The sequence below is a fragment of the Scomber scombrus genome, chromosome 6 (genome assembly GCF_963691925.1).
Source record: "Scomber scombrus chromosome 6, fScoSco1.1, whole genome shotgun sequence".
Lineage (NCBI taxonomy): Eukaryota > Metazoa > Chordata > Actinopteri > Scombriformes > Scombridae > Scomber > Scomber scombrus.
Window position 1 is genome coordinate 33,171,343 of NC_084975.1, and position 13,484 is coordinate 33,184,826.

At 38.8% G+C, this 13,484-nt stretch overlaps 1 protein-coding gene across 3 annotated transcripts in view; it reads left to right on the forward strand.

Annotated features, from left to right (window-relative positions):
- LOC133981555 (A-kinase anchor protein 13-like) overlaps positions 1 to 9,680 on the forward strand; it is a 69,129-nt gene extending 59,449 nt beyond the window's left edge. For 2 of the 3 annotated variants that reach the window (XM_062420310.1, XM_062420311.1), the window contains exons 32-38: positions 517 to 561; positions 1,092 to 1,142; positions 1,252 to 1,446; positions 1,657 to 1,938; positions 2,649 to 2,765; positions 2,882 to 3,110; positions 4,116 to 9,680. In XM_062420310.1, coding sequence (XP_062276294.1) covers positions 517 to 561; positions 1,092 to 1,142; positions 1,252 to 1,446; positions 1,657 to 1,938; positions 2,649 to 2,765; positions 2,882 to 3,110; positions 4,116 to 4,174 — 978 coding nt within the window. In that variant the 3' untranslated portion in view covers positions 4,175 to 9,680. The remainder of the gene's footprint in view (positions 1 to 516; positions 562 to 1,091; positions 1,143 to 1,251; positions 1,447 to 1,656; positions 1,939 to 2,648; positions 2,766 to 2,881; positions 3,111 to 4,115) is intronic. The other variant, XM_062420312.1, reaches the window with a different exon arrangement.
- The last annotated feature ends 3,804 nt before the right edge of the window (positions 9,681 to 13,484 follow it).

The following is a 13,484-nucleotide window of genomic DNA, read 5'->3' on the forward strand; positions in this document are numbered from 1 at the left end:
ACAGAATGAATCTTCCTGACTTTGATGATCATTGAAGGGGATTTAATGGATGGTGGAAGTTAGTCACATCTGACCATTAGAGAAACTGCAGCTTACAGGCATAATGTTTCAACTATGTATGTCAGTGTTACTGATATGAATTATATGTTATCTGATCCTGCAAAAATGCCAACTGGTGTTTAATGTCAGCGCTCCTGCAGCCAATTTACTCTAAAACTAAGCCGGTAACTATGAAGTTAATCCGACCTGTAAGATTATCTTGAAAGTGTAGCTCTGTATGTGTAGCAAGGAGTGTCCCAGCAGCAGATATTAATGTCACAACCAAGTCATGTCATTTTCCATTGTAAAAACCCTCATCTGCTCCTCTGCACCTTTCCAATATCCAACATCTCCCTCAAAGCCAAAGCCATCATCTATACAGCAGATATCTGCCAGCATTATCTAACATTATGGCTGTGTGGATGTTTAATGTGCTATAAATGTTAAAACGTGTGTTTGTGTGTGTGTGTGCCTCAGGGAGCCACTGCAAGCCTACAGGTGTTGCTGAAGAGAAACAATGAGGTAAGCATGCTGGCTCCACTGAGCTGTGTGTGACACTCACTGTCAGGGTTAACGTGGTGCAAGCACCTCATGGAGGGTCACTAGTATGTTTCCTGTTGAGAGTTTAGTATTGTGTAAAAGTTACAAAATAATTTCTCACTTCCAGAAACACATGTTCTCCATTAAAAAGGATATTTTGCTTTAAACTTTATATTGAAAAGTGTGGCATTATACCTTCAATCATTGGTTGCCTTCACTGTCTGACTTCTCTACAGTAACTTTGAATGATCTTGGGTATGCAGCACTTAACGTTGTATTAATCAGTGTCATGTTGGAATTAAAGCTGAGATCATTGTTTGGATAAATCAGGACCCAATTTTCTCACATCAGTTTTACCTCTAGATCTGCCTCGTTGATGATGATGATACTGATGATATCACATCATATCATATACCATGACATACATTACTGTAGAATCTCAAATGGCTGCTGCATCTTAAAATGAATGTAAATAGTGAACATCAGTGTAAATTGATACTGTGTTTATCCAGCAGGTCCAGCACAGTGTGACACATCTTCACGACCTGCTGATTTCACTGGAGGTACCACAAACACACAATTCCTCCACAGTCACAGAAGAGTTACTTCACTGTGCCATGTAAAATGATCACTGAGACCTTACTGTGTGTAACCGTCCCTTCCTGCCTCCAGGCTGTGGTGCTCCAGCAGGACTCCTTCATAGAGGACCAGAGGCAGGCCCTGAACGAGCGGCTCACTGCCAACTCCTCCAGACACTCCTCTTCCTCCTCGCTCTCGTCCTCTTCCTCCTCGCGCCCCTCCTCCCTCATCGAGCAGGAGAAACACAGGAGTTTAGAGAGACAGCGACAGGAGGCTGCCAGCCTGCAGGTTGACTTTCACTGCTGCTTCCTCTCAGTCTGCCTTCTTTCACATCACTTCAAGGCTGCAGTAAACTGATACTGTACAGCCTTGTTTTGAATTGTCTTGTACCGGAATCACACACTTTTTACTGCCTTTTTAACCCTCTACTTCACTTTCAATATTTTTTCAAATCTTACAGGTTATACAATATCTGTACACCTTTGTTATGTGTTTCAGAAACAACAGGCTGTTCATCTGGAAGAAAAGAGGAGGAGAGAGAAGGAATGGGAGTTGAAGGAGAAAGGTCTGGCAGAACGGGAGGCAAGGCTGCGGGATGAGGAGGAGGAGACTGACAGGAGGCGTCAGGAGCTGGTGGAGGAGAAAGACACACTGCAGAGGAAGAAAGACGAATACCAGAGAGATCTGGAGAGACTGAGAGAGGCACAGAGGAGGCTGGAGAGAGACAAGGAGGCCCTGAAGAGAGACACTGAGAGACTGGAGAGCATGAAGAGAAATGAGGTCAGCATCAGGGGGGGTTACCTGTTCAGAGTCCAAACAGATGCAGCCAAGCTAAAAACTACAGAATATAAAGTGGGCTTCAAACAACCATGTTATGACCATGTTAGTCCATTGCTGTTTCCTTTCTTCCTCAGTGAGCCGTAGTCAATGGCACAGCTCCTCTATTCCACTGGTCCACACCCACACAGCTTCCTCTGTCTCATCACACCTGTTCTCTGTTTAAGATTTGCTAATAGTCCAAAGAGGTGAAGCTAACAGGAGTCAGTGTGTGCATACCCACACTGGTTTTAAACCCCCCACAACCCTCTAGACAGGATAAGCGTTTTGGAAAATGAAGGAATGAACTGAATCCATAATTTTCCTGCTTCAGAGCTGTAGCCTGGGTATGCTGCCTACCTTTAGCCAGTGTGTAACTATAGAGGTGCTTTTGGCAGTTGACTTTGGCTAAGGTATGGAACAAGTGAAAGAAGACAGATTGATATAAAGCAGCATAATGTCAAACATGCTGAGAGTGAAATATGTGTATAGTTTCACATTTAATATTATAATATATTATTTAATATTTATCATCTTTTATGTACAAAACTGGTTTAATAAACTAAGAAACACTGTAAAAGAACCAATTTATTCTCTACTGTACACACAGCTGTAAGGGCTTTATGGCTTCTTATACTGTGACTTAATGTCATGTGTCTCTGCATTACTTCCAGTCGGAGCATCTTCATAGATACCAGCGGACCCCTTCCACCACCTCTGAGGAATCAATAAGGTTCCACAGCTCTGGGTCCCTGGATCTGGATTCCAAAGAAGCAGATCAATCAAAAGAGGTAAAAAAAATAAAGTCCTGAGCAGAAACATACACAGAACGAGAACAGCTGCTTTATGAACATTCTTACAAGCATTCCCACCTGAGAACACCACTTCTCTTCCTGATGTCATGCAGGTGGAGCTCTCATCCTCTGCCCCGGTCAAAGAACCTTTCCTCCGCATTGGATCCAAGAGGATGGGCAAAAATTTCAACCCCTTCTCCTCGTCCTCGTCCTCGTCCTCTAAGAGTCAGGGGGCCGAGAAGGACTCCCAGCTCCCCAACAGACTGCTCCAGCTGGCTAAACCCAAGGAGAAGAAAGACAAAAAGAAGAAGAAGGGGAAAGGAGGAGAGCAGGCACAGACAGGTAGGATGAACAGGAAGCCCTGACATCTTCACCTGGACTCTAATAACATCTTCAGTCTCAAATAGACAAACAAGTTATTTGTCATCATTATCATTTACACACAGTCTCATAATGATAAAATAAACATTCCTTCAATCAAATGTTTTCAGTTGAGGGAGGTGTGAAAGTCTAACAAATATCAGTCTTATCCCGGAAACATTTGACCTCCAGGTTCTTTCAGCTTCATCAGTACTGAACAATAACTGACTGTTCCAGTTAAAACTGCACCAGGCTGATACATGAGCTGATATTAGCATCTCACAGATATATTAGTATCTGAGTGTTTGATGGCCATTAAGTAACAAGAAAAAAAAAATGTGATTCAGTGAGTTTCTCCATCATATGATTTGTCCACCAGGGGGCAGTGACAGTGACAGTGTAAAATGTAAAACTACGCTACATATCCTGCTCACAACTCTTTAAAAAACAATTGAAAGTTGATTCTTATGAAAAATTGTTGTTTATGTTATATATTCATATTAAAATAAAATAAAAAGCATAGCTGATGTATTGTTTTTGGACCTTTTATGTCAATATTAGCCTCAAAAATCCAATATCAGTTGGACTCCTGTGTCCGGCTGCAACTAACAATCATTTTCATTACCTTTAAATTTATAAATCCTTTTCTTTCAAAAACTCAGTCAGATATTTGACCTATAAAAGGTCAGCAACAGTCCAAAATCCTAGAAGACTTAGTTTGTAATCATGAGAACCTGAAACCTGAAAGTTTGCTTACTTCACTTTATCATCAGAGAATTGCTGATTAATTTTCTGTTAATCAATTCATCAATTTTATCGACCTCTTATTTCAGCAAATTAGGCGATGCTAAAATTGTGCCAGTAATATAATAATTGTCTTGTTAATATAATATAATATATATGCTGTGACTCGTCAAACAATTTTCATATGTAAATGTACTGCAGACTGTCTGTGTGATGTTTGTCTTTCTGTCTCCGTGTCTTTAGAAAGCAAAGTCAAAGTGGTGTCAGATCCTCAGAATGATGGAGACATCTTCTTCTGCTGAGGACGTGGACAGTGGACACAGGAACGTCTAACCTCTGTAAGGAAGCTGACAGCTGGCCGGTGCAGCAGACAACCCTGAGTGCTCCTTAACTGTGTATTTGGATATAAGATGCCCATGCTGTCTCTGCTGACAGTCTGCTCTCTGGACACTGTACAATCCTTCCTGTCAGACAGCTGCTCTCTAGCCTGTATTCAGAGTGAACAAAGGTAATGCAGTTATGCGGAGGAGATGATTCAGTCAACAAATATGCCAATAACCCTTACGACCTGCCATCAGTTCAAAAATTCAATGGATAGCTAAGGAGGATCAAACAGGTGAAAGACTATCACATGGTTCTTCAAGGTGAATCTCCTTAAGACTTTGAAAGTGTAGCAAACCTTAGCTTTAACACGAACCAATAATAACTGCCCTTACTTTGAAGTATTTTTTATGCTAACTTTGAATGCGTGTGGTGCTGGTGACTGGTGAGAAACAGTGAACAATCAGTGAGTCCTTGGCTGAACAAGTTGAGGAACTATGAATCAAATGTGTTCAATTCTAATCCTATCTGTCATAAGAGTGTCTAACAAATGCCACTTGACATGGTGTTTGTAACCGTTAATGACCTGTGAACAATTTCTCAGTGTCCACACTGTGTGCTGTGTTCACAGTGTGTAACAGGCCATAGACACCATCAATCAATGACATGTCAGTCACCACAGAGAGAGACGGATGAAACTAGAGAACCAGGATTGTCTCGTGGTCTACTGATGAATGGTTAGGACAGAGAGAGTGGGAATGATCACCAAAGACTTTGTGGTTTTAGTGCCTTAAGTATCTGTCTGCTGAATGTGATGACAGTAGAATGAAGTGCATGCTCAAAGCAGATATTTTTAATACCGCTGTTGTCAGATAATCGCCCCCAGTCTCAAGAACTGTATAGTTTCTACTAGGTGACCATGTCCTTTAGTCCTGAAATGTACCCGTCAGTATCTACAACGTACTCTATCAGTATCAGTGCATCCCTGATCATCCTAAATCATCATTCACTGTGACAATCACACAGTTCAACTGCAGCACAACAGGATCAGGAATAGATATGATTTAATATGCACTTTATATACTTGAGAGAGTAGTGATGTATTTTAAATATCTGTCATTTCCCAATAATTTAATTTTAATTTTGTCTCAGTAAGTATTAAGAATGAAGTCATGTTGTATTAAGTATGGGGATTATCGGAATGTAAACCCAACAAAATAACTTTATTATTCATATATGTTCTATTGTCTGTACCTACAGTACAGAGTCCTGAAACATGATATGTTTTATCTTGTGTGTGACATGTCTCATCTCACAGGGTATGTATGTTTGCCTGGAGATACATTTCACAAATGTTAACATAAAGTCATTGACATTAATTATCTAGAAGGTAATAATTAGGATCAAATCACACCTTCTAAGTAAAATTCCAGTAAATGACTATTTAATTATTTGGAAATGACAGAACTAAGATGAAGCATTCCCCATGACAACTGTAGTACTTTGTAGTAGAGCTGGGTGAAAATCCAACATTATTTACTACATTTACATGGAGATGATATGTTATTGATTTACAATGTTATGTTGTCCAAGCAAATTTGAATGAGAAACTAACTCTTCTACTACTACTGTTATGCAGAGCAGTGGAACACATTCTTAACAATCTCACCTCAAGGTGTTTGTAGAATCTCCTCTGAAGCTTTTGATCATATCACATGGTCCTCATGAGCAGATTGACTTTGTTCAGTTGCCATGGAACTATACATGATGTAAGCTCCACTGGGACTGAAAATCCACACTAACTTAAATCAGTTGGATTATTTTGCAAGTAGTTTTTCACACATTTGCCTCATTGTAATAAATGCCAGTATTAGAAATGTTGTTAAGTCACATCACCCAGCTCTAATCTGAAGAGAGTCATCTATTGTGATGGTGTTGAAGTCGAAGAGACAATCAAAGAGTGAACTTGTGTTGTTTATAAAGGGCTAAAGCTATATACAGTCTATATAGACTGAAACTGCCAGTCACTGACTTTTATCAATACTGTCAATTCTCATGAGACCAATCAGGTGCCTCCCTGCTTCTTGATCTGCTCCTATTTATCAGAATTGACTCTTCTCAACTCTTTCTCCACCTTCCAGCAGTCCAGGGGGAATTACTGCTTCCCTTTCCTGATCATCTCCTGAGAACAGTACCACTGTTAAAAAGAGGAATGGAATATATGGAAATGTACATTATATTGAATTAACCATCATGCCAGTACAGTATGGTCACTGCTTTTTTTCAATTTGCCCATGACTGTTATGTCAGACCCAGACTGTTTGACTACTGAGAATTTACAGTATTTACCAAAGCCAGGTTGAATCTAGAGTCACATGAGCTAAATTCAACTCAATATTTTTGTTCTAACACATTGCTGTTTGTCATTTTATTGGAAATATTCATACGTTTCAGGTCACAAGTAAAACGAGAGAAGATAAAAATGTTGGTACTACTCAAAAATAGTTGTTATTTTAAATGTGTTTGTGCTCTGACTCTCGTGATGAATTTTACTTTAGCCAAACATTTCAAGGAGCAAAAAGGAAACAATTAGTTTCAACCTTTGCTCAAAATCTTTCTCCTTAATCCAAGTATTGTCTGTCTTTTCCTTTCCACCTCCTGCTACAGTATTGATAACACATCAACACACTGCGGCTGCCTAGAGGGTCATATTCCTCCCCCATCATCCATCCAAAATAATAACTCATTACTCTAGACTTGCACCACATTGATTTTCTCCTCCTTTTCTTTGCATGGGTCCCTGCAGTGATGCAACTGATAGGTGGCTGCAGTCTGAACAATAATATTTGGGCCTACAGTGTCTTTTCTGCTGAGAGGAGCAGATTTATACCAAAACTGAAAGCACAGCAATAACTTTAATACACAGCAGGTCTGTCTGATGTATACTGTAGTGTGTGATCACCAGCAGCCATTAGCCTTAAGCCCTTCTCATTCATTAGTAAAAACACACAGACTCAGGTCCCTTTGGAGATATATTGATAATCCCTACAGAGTCAATCACAAAACCTTAATAGGACATATATGGGAGAAGCCCTTCAAGCCCAACTGTAATTAAATGACATGCTTTCTGCTACAGCCTACAGATCTGGGGTCTCATTTATGAGTGGTGCATACGTGCAAAAGAGAGCCTGAAAGAGGCCACTTCCCACACAAAAGTTGTGATCTGTAAAAATAAACTTGCTGGAGAATATGCATACCTGCATGTAAACTCTGACACATGCGTAGAAACATTTTGGAGATGAGAGAAATTGGTGATGCAGATGGTGAGGTGGTGAATTGAAGCCAGGTTGTTATAGATCCTACATTATTATAAACATTCAAACCAGCAGCATTATCTGTTCCTGTGATTGTAGTGAGCCAGAACTATTCCATGAGCAACTTTTCATTTGAAAAGATACAAGCCAACTCAAATCTTAATCAGAGTCTGCTCAACATTTCCTCAGTGCTGTAGAGGAGAGGCTCAGCTGATGAGCAGCACAGCAGCTGCTCAAATGAAGGATGTCAGGGTGTAGCAGGTGGCAGGGTTCAGGAAGGCTGGTTTGCTTTTCCCTGATATTAAGCATGAATATACTGATTGTTCTTCGTCTCAACCACGTTAACTAAATGATGAAATGATCATCATTGGAGTCCAAGTTAACATCTAATAACATTAAAGAATTGAGGAACAGCACGCTAACTGATTTATAATCTCTTCTATATACTGTGTATATATCACATATATATAAGTATGATTTCAATTACTTTTCATATCATAATATATTCAGTTTCTGTGTGTAAAATGGCTGCAATGAACACACTGCAGTACATTGGAGACACAGTGGAGGCAGCCACACACTGCAGTCATATACAGACTGTAAAGTAGCCTGTATGCTGGATTTTGGAGTAAATATAAATGTATACAGTGTTTATTGTATTGTACATATTGTATTGTACTTCAGACTTGCTAACTCGGAACAGGCCCACAGGGTGTCCATTAAGAGCGTAACCAGAGATGTCCGACTTCACAATCCGCTGTAATATTAACTGAAGCTGTATGTGGTTGTTTTGGTAGAAGTCAGAAAACAGAGATAATCCAGTAAAAATCCACTGAGGGCTGCTGTGGTTCTTCCTGCAGCTGAAGGAAACATTGCCTGCATTTTCAGCTTTTGTGGGCACGTCCACTTCAGTATGGATCTCACGCACTGTTTTATAAATGAGACCCCTGCTCTGTAAATCCAATATCCAGAGGAGAAATGCATATAGTGTTTTTCTGTCCCAGTCATTCCCAGCAACATAGCCAGTCACTTTATTTTAAACTAGATTTCCATAAAGCTGACAGATTGACACAATAACAACAACATAGTGTGGCTTTTGTGTAATGCCTCCTTCAGGGATCACTGAACTGCTAATAACAGTGTGTTAGATACACATTAACGTCAACATTATTCAGTTGAAAGTTTATCACTCATCACTTTTTTTCTTTTAAAGCTTTTAATTGAAGTATTTCCATTTAATCTTTTCCATTTCCCTTTTTAAAAATCACTTTTTTCATACTATCATTTTACATTTACTTTTTCTCCATGAAAAACAATAAATGTAAAAGTCACTGACATAATGAATACAGATTCTATGTCTGAGCAGCAGATTAAACATGGTGACATTTGTCAGAACACATACCTACCAAATGGAAATGGAAAAAATGTCATGTGATGCTATATGTATATTAAACACCAGAGAGGCAACCTGTCTGAAAGTTCCAGATTAACAAGCACATAGTCTAAATGTATTCACCTTTATAAGAAACAACACCAACATCGAGCCCAAATGCACAAATAATGAACTCTGTATGTTTCTGTAAGTCACAGCAGTACATTTCTTCCATTCTCCACTGTCACATGACTTTTTGAAGAATCCTTTACAGTTATGATCCATTCCCCTCTGATCCAGACAACACAGAGAAGATGTAAGCATGGCTGTTCTGCATTGTTTTCTCCCCTTGTACAATTGTACAGTTTCATACAAAATCACAAAACAAAATCTTGTAATAAGCTAAATCACAAAAACTATTTTTGACCTTTGACCCAGGAAGTGGAATCCTGCAAATCTTGAGTTTTGCTGAGAGTTGTGGCAGCTGGGAGGTCCAGCTCATATCTTCTTCACTCAGCGTGGGCTAGATTACTAAATGATTTACAGAAAATTTGAAAAAGTCATATTAGACCTTACAGTTTTTGCACTGTATGTCGGAGCTTTCTGAACTTTATTTGTACTAAAAACAGAAGGTACAAAGTTTATTATTCTCATTTTATGTACAAAGAAAAAAAGGGCAAAGCAACAGATTTTGTAAATATGTTTTGTGTACAAATTTGAACTTCCAAAGTATTGATGACTGTGCATTTTGTTTAGTTGGATGATTGTTTTTTAATAAATAATAAAGCTTTATTTATCTTGCTGTTTGTCAAGTGTTGCATGTTGTGTGTTACTTCAAGGGTGGTGTGTGATTGGGTGGGTGAGGCCTGGTGGGCTGGTGATGAATTACAAAGCAAAACTTTGGAGTAAAAGTCATAAAGTGTAAATACTGCTGGTGTCCTCTAGAGGCACAATGACCGTGTTGATCTGTTTATGTAGTGGTCGAGGTTCAAATGCACAGTATCATGCTGCTAAAGGAAACACAATGCAGTGTTCATCCTCTTGGGAGTGTGAATGTGCTCATTACATTTCCATAGACTATTTCTTGAACAATTGCCAGGTAACCATTGACGACTTCACAAAGTCACAGTTCCCATCTCATCAATTACTTCCAGCATCAGCCTGCAGAGGCATATAACCATGAATAAACCAGTGTTTCTGGGTAATAATACTGAAAGGAAGCATAAATAAAGTGAATAGTGTTGGTTCAAGCACAGATGCTGTGTAAACAGTATTTTTTCATAAAAATCAGATAATTTACAGGAAAATAAATTTGAACTAAAATGTGGAATAAGTTTAATCCACTTTGGCAACGCAACAAAACTGTTTTTAACAAGTTTTACATCATTAGCCCCAACTTATTTAGAAAAAATGCTTGTGTCTCTCTCTCTCTCTCTTTCTCTCTCTCTCTCTCTCTCTCTCTCTCTCTCTCTCTCTCTCTCTCTCTCTCTCTCTCTCTCTCACTTTCTATCTTCTGTTTTTTTTTAAGTCACGAAGCCAACAGCAAAGCGTACTACGTTTAACTTTATCAAATGAATATAAAGAGTCTCTGTCCTCCCTCACATCAGCTGCTTGTGGGTCAATGACGTATAAGGATTTGCAACAACTCAATTTTAAATAATAAAAACCAGCATATCTAATGCAGTAGTTCAAACATTCAGAATGTTGTGTACCTGAAAATTCATATTACAATTTGATTGTAGTGGGTTTTTCAAGATTAATTGGCACTGGCCTGAAAAAAAAGTCATTTGGTGCGACCATGATTCATCTTGAAATGTCTTATATAAATAAAAGATCATCATTTACAAAAATTTAAAAAAAATTAAAATACTTTGTTTCCAAACACTTTATATTACTGAAAACTTGTAAAAAAAAAAAAGATGTGAAGCATGTTAAGTAAATTAATTTATTTCAAGATGAATCATGGTCGCACCACATGACTCTTTTTAAGGCCAGTGCCAATTAATCTTGAAAAACCCACTAAAATCACTTAATTTCAAATGTATAATATGGATCTTCAGGTACACAACATTCTGAATGTTTGAACTACTGCATTAGATATGCTTGTTTTTTATTATTCTACAATTGAGTTGTTCTAAATCCTTATACGTCATTGACCCTTGTACAGAGCTCTGACCAATCACAGCGCACACAGAACTTAATTGATAAAATCAAATCTCCGGACTTAATTAACAACAGCGCGGCTATTTGTTTTATTTTATTGTTGTAGTCTATGCTCAGTTCAAAAAATGCAGGTAATCCATGCGCGCGGTTTAGATGCGCATTGAGGTTTTTTTTATTTTAAACCATGTGACCCCAGAGAGCTCTGTACTGTACTAAACATGTATATGTCAGGTAGTTGTTCTGTATGGCCGGAATTCTGGAATATTACCGGCAAAAAGAGAGTCTAGTGTAAACTCTGCCTCATACACACACACTGCACCACTCATTCTATTTACACACCCCACTAGTTAATAATGTATTTATTTGAGTTAAATAAATTACTTTTTTGATTGAAATAAATATGTGTGGCCTGCCTTTTTGTTGCCAGGTGAGCATTTTCTACATTGTTCCAAACAATTTTTCTGTGACATTTAGCAGAATGGTTGCCAAGCAACGCACAGACGAAGCAACATGGACAGTAGAAAGCATGTTTAAAGAAGGGGTGATTAACCTTTATCTGGATAACACCAGGTAGTGTTCAATTATGTTAGCACTCTTCTTTGGTGCTACAGGTGTTTATGACTGTGGACAGGTGTGTTTCATTGTGTGGGGCCAGAAGTAAGGATTTCTCCAGCATCTTCTCTTGTATGTGATGGGAGCAGAGTGACACCTGGAGAACAACACTGCTAGGGGAATTTCATCCCCAGGAAATTAAAAAGGGGAGCTTCACCACTTGGGAGGGAAAGAGTTCACAGGTTTAGTTATTCATTATAGAAACATTTTGAAGAGCAGGACTGAACAGTAGTGTTTCCACATTTGGAGGATGAAAGGAAAGCTTTCTCTCTCTCTAACAGACATTCACAAATGCACCAACATTTTCTTCCGGTCCCATACTTTACTCTCTCTCTCTCTCTCTCTCTCTCTCTCTCTCTCTCTCTCTCTCTCTCTCTCTCTCTCTCTCTCTCTCTCTCTCTCTCTCTCTCTCTCTCTCTCTCTCTCTCTCTCTCTCTCTCTCTCACACACACACACCTCCGACCCAGTTACTAACAGACATTCACAAAACACTTTCTTCAGGTCTCTTTACATTCTCTCTCTCACTCTCCCTGTACTGGCTCCTGCTCTGTCTGTCAATATCTTTAACCCTCAGATTACATCATACATTCTTACTCTCCTTTTTTCTTTAAAGTCTTTCTTTACCTCACATTCCCCTTCTTTTTCCTGCTCTTCCTCTTGTCCTCTTCTCTGGTAATTGATCCAGTGCCTTTGCTGATGCAGCTACTTTCAGAATGCAGTCCATTATCAGGTGAATTATAGGGAGAGTTAAAAGGTTTTTCTGGAACACTCATGTCTTATTTTGCCTGCACACAGTGTCTCACTCCAGCATCTGCCATTTCTTCCATAGTAATACAGTATCCAGTGTGCATAAAGCAGTTAAAATTTACTTAGCCAGCATCTTTACATTTTACACAACATCCATCCATTTGTACTTTTTCATGGTAGTTTAGAAATGACAAAAATGCCATGTAGATCCACAAAGTGTGAAACCCTTTTACAAAACGTGAGAAATGTTCAGTCTCCAGAGAAACAGGATGTCTTTCAGTTCCTGGAAACGGTTCATCCAGTACTGGGCATGATGTGTTCTCAGAAAGGCCCACCAGCTTTCGATCCGCTGATTGTGATTGCTGGACCCAGAAATGTAACAATTACTGACGTGGCTGTTATCCGTACTCTGTCGTAAGAATCTCTGCATCTCTGCCATCATAATATTTTCTGTTCCCAAATCTGCGCGAATTCTGGCTGCTGTCCCCATCCTCTTCTCAACCTCTGCTATGAAATAACCAGCGATAATCTTGGGGTTGCTGTTTGTTGAATAGGCATGAAGCCATATCATGAGTCTTGAAAAGCCATCAATGGCTCCATTTATACATACAGTTGCAATCAAAATGATTCAACCTCCATTGCATTTTAGGTTTATTGGCAAAAGTTAAAAATGTTCAGGTGTTTGCAATAAACAAATTACACAAGAACAGTTTAAATAGTTAAATAAAACTAATATTAAAAGGATTTTATCTAAATTCAACACTAAATCCTACTTTACAATTTACAATGACTACTGCAGTTTCAAAAATATTCAACCCCCTGAATAGAATTCCTCATAAGAGCACACATATGCAAATCAGGTGTGGTCTAAAGCACACCTGATGTAACAAATTCAAGGGCTTCATTATTTGCATCAGGTGTGCTTGATATAGAACCCCTCAAATAAATGGACTGTTGACGGTGACGTTTCATTGCATGTTAGAAATATGGAGTCAAGAGAATTGTCCAAAACATTCAGAGAAAAGATCATTGCTTTGCACAAACAAGGAAAAGGATACAAAAAGATAGCAAAGGCACTGAATG